The sequence below is a fragment of the Austrofundulus limnaeus genome, unplaced genomic scaffold (assembly GCF_001266775.1).
Source record: "Austrofundulus limnaeus strain Quisiro unplaced genomic scaffold, Austrofundulus_limnaeus-1.0 Scaffold780, whole genome shotgun sequence".
Taxonomy (NCBI): domain Eukaryota; kingdom Metazoa; phylum Chordata; class Actinopteri; order Cyprinodontiformes; family Rivulidae; genus Austrofundulus; species Austrofundulus limnaeus.
This window is the reverse complement of record NW_013953182.1, coordinates 207,056-209,461: the sequence shown is the minus strand read 5'-3', so window position 1 is coordinate 209,461 and position 2,406 is coordinate 207,056. Positions and strand designations below refer to the sequence as shown.

The 2,406-nt window shown below is 42.5% G+C and overlaps 2 protein-coding genes across 2 annotated transcripts in view; both read left to right on the top strand.

The window, feature by feature from the left end:
• LOC106532499 (sarcalumenin) overlaps positions 1-2,406 on the top strand; it is a gene marked incomplete at its 5' end in the record, with an annotated part of 72,254 nt that overhangs the window by 2,682 nt on the left and 67,166 nt on the right.
• Positions 357-2,406, top strand: part of LOC106532501 (transcription factor AP-4) — a gene marked incomplete at its 5' end in the record, with an annotated part of 14,858 nt that continues 12,808 nt past the window's right edge. Inside the window, 1 exon segment of the mRNA XM_014028564.1 lies at positions 357-569. Coding sequence (XP_013884018.1) covers positions 481-569 — 89 coding nt within the window.

Genomic DNA, 2,406 nt, shown 5'->3' with positions numbered 1-2,406 from the left:
CATATATATAATGTATATGAATATGTAAATACAGCATATTATAAGTCTGTAGTCATTAGTGTGTCGTTGAGCTCGTGTAAAGTTGAAGAACTGCAGTCACGCTGCTGCAGACACAGAGCTGCAACAACAGACCAGGGTTTGTTCGGTTTACCGGAAAGAATTCTGATTCCAACCAGCTGTTTCCCGCCTCGCACAGATCAGCTGCACACACACACACACACACACACACACACACACACACACACACACACACACAGTGGGCGGGGGAAGGAAGCCTCACACACACACACACACTGGAGGGATCCCATCAGCTGTGTAAAGCAACACAGGTTGAATTTATTTTGTTTTCTCTTCAGATTGAACTGGAAGCGGCGCGTCTGATCCACACTGAGCGAAACGACCGGATTCAAACCACCGTCGTTGATTAAACMGGAACACAGTGAGAGGAGAGGACAACAAACACCAGGTGGCTTTGAAAGCATGGATTATTTCATGATGCCGACAGAGAAGGTGTCGTCCTTACAGCACTTCAAGAAGACGGAGAAGGATGTTATTGGAGGTCTCTGCAGGTGTGTACCAACACTTAAACATTTCTGGTAACAACGCTCAGAAATGAGGTTTCGTGCAGCCCTGGTGGTCAGCATGTGTCTGAATGTGTGTGTGCGTGTGTGTGTGGCGGTGTGTGACTCCAGGTAACATGCTAGCTGTTAGCTTCGCTGCTGTGTGTTAACAGCTGCAGCCCGGTTGTGAAAATTAGCTGTAAAGTTGTGTCCTGCAGCTGAGGCCTGCAGCTTAAATAATCTAAATATAAAGTTACTCCTGGTTTAATCTCGTGCACAACTTCACCGAGGTGGTCCTAGTATGTAAATTAGCGACAAAGAATCGATACGCTTTAGATGGATGCCAACCACGTGGTAGTGAACATTTACCGTCGCCGCACGAAAACACGTTTGAAATTAGTTGTTTTTTACGTCACGTGTGTGTGTGTTTGCTCCACGGACAGTATTTTCAATGTATTTGCCTTCGCCTGAAGTCTTGGCTTGTTAAACTGGGCTTCGGCTCAAATGTGATCATTTGTCTGCTCCGTGCAGCAGACGTCGCTGTCATGTTGCTAAAATTAGCTTAGCTTGTCTCGACTGCGCACTTGGTTTGTAACTGCGCTGACTGTGGTATGGTTTCTTTCAGCTCGTGCTCGCTAGTGTGTTAATTTTTAAAGCGCAACCCCGTGCATCTTATGGTGCACAAACATGTGTGTTTGTCAGGAATCAGAGGCAACGCCAACCAGACGTTAGCTGTGTGCTAATGGAGCATTGTTCTGTGTGCCAGGGGGGGCCTGCAGCTGCTGCTTTGGTTTCAGGTTTCACTTCCASTGACATGGCGCGCCCCCTAGTGTCTGAAGATGGTGGGAGCACTTTTCTTCTGACAAAAATATTCAAATTTCTGGTGTCATCTCTGATGTATCAAATCACTACACACCATGGTTTGGACTTGAGACGTTTTTTTATGTATTATTTATAAAAAACAAATGTAAAACAGACAAACAAAGCTAATTACTTAAGGAAGAGATCTGTAAAATTAGTTCCATACATGGTATGTAATTCTGTTTTTATGGAAATGTAAAAAGTTTGGGCCATCTTGTAGGGATGTGGATAATAGAGCTGTGTATTGGCAAGAATTTGGCGATACGATACATATCATGACAGAGGGGTCACGATACGATATATCACAATATATTGTGATACTATAACACATATACAGACGTATACAGACATACAGACGTATACACACATACAGATGTATACAGACATATACAGACGTATACAGACGTATACAGACATATACACACATACTGATGTATACAGACGTATACAGACATATACACACATACAGATGTATACAGACATATACACACATACAGATGTATACAGACATATACACACATACAGATGTATACAGACGTATATACACACATACAGATGTATACAGACGTATATACACACATACAGATGTATACAGACGTATATACACACACACAGATGTATGCAGACGTATATACACACACACAGATGTATGCAGACGTATACACACACACACAGATGTATACAGACGTATATACACACACACAGATGTATGCAGACGTATATACACACATACAGATGTATGCAGACGTATACACACACACACAGATGTATGCAGACGTATATACACACATACAGATGTATGCAGACGTATACACACACACACAGATGTATGCAGACGTATATACACACATACAGATGTATGCAGACGTATACACACACACACAGATGTATGCAGACGTATATACACACATACAGATGTATGCAGACGTATACACACACACACAGATGTATGCAGACGTATATACACACATACAGATGTATGCAG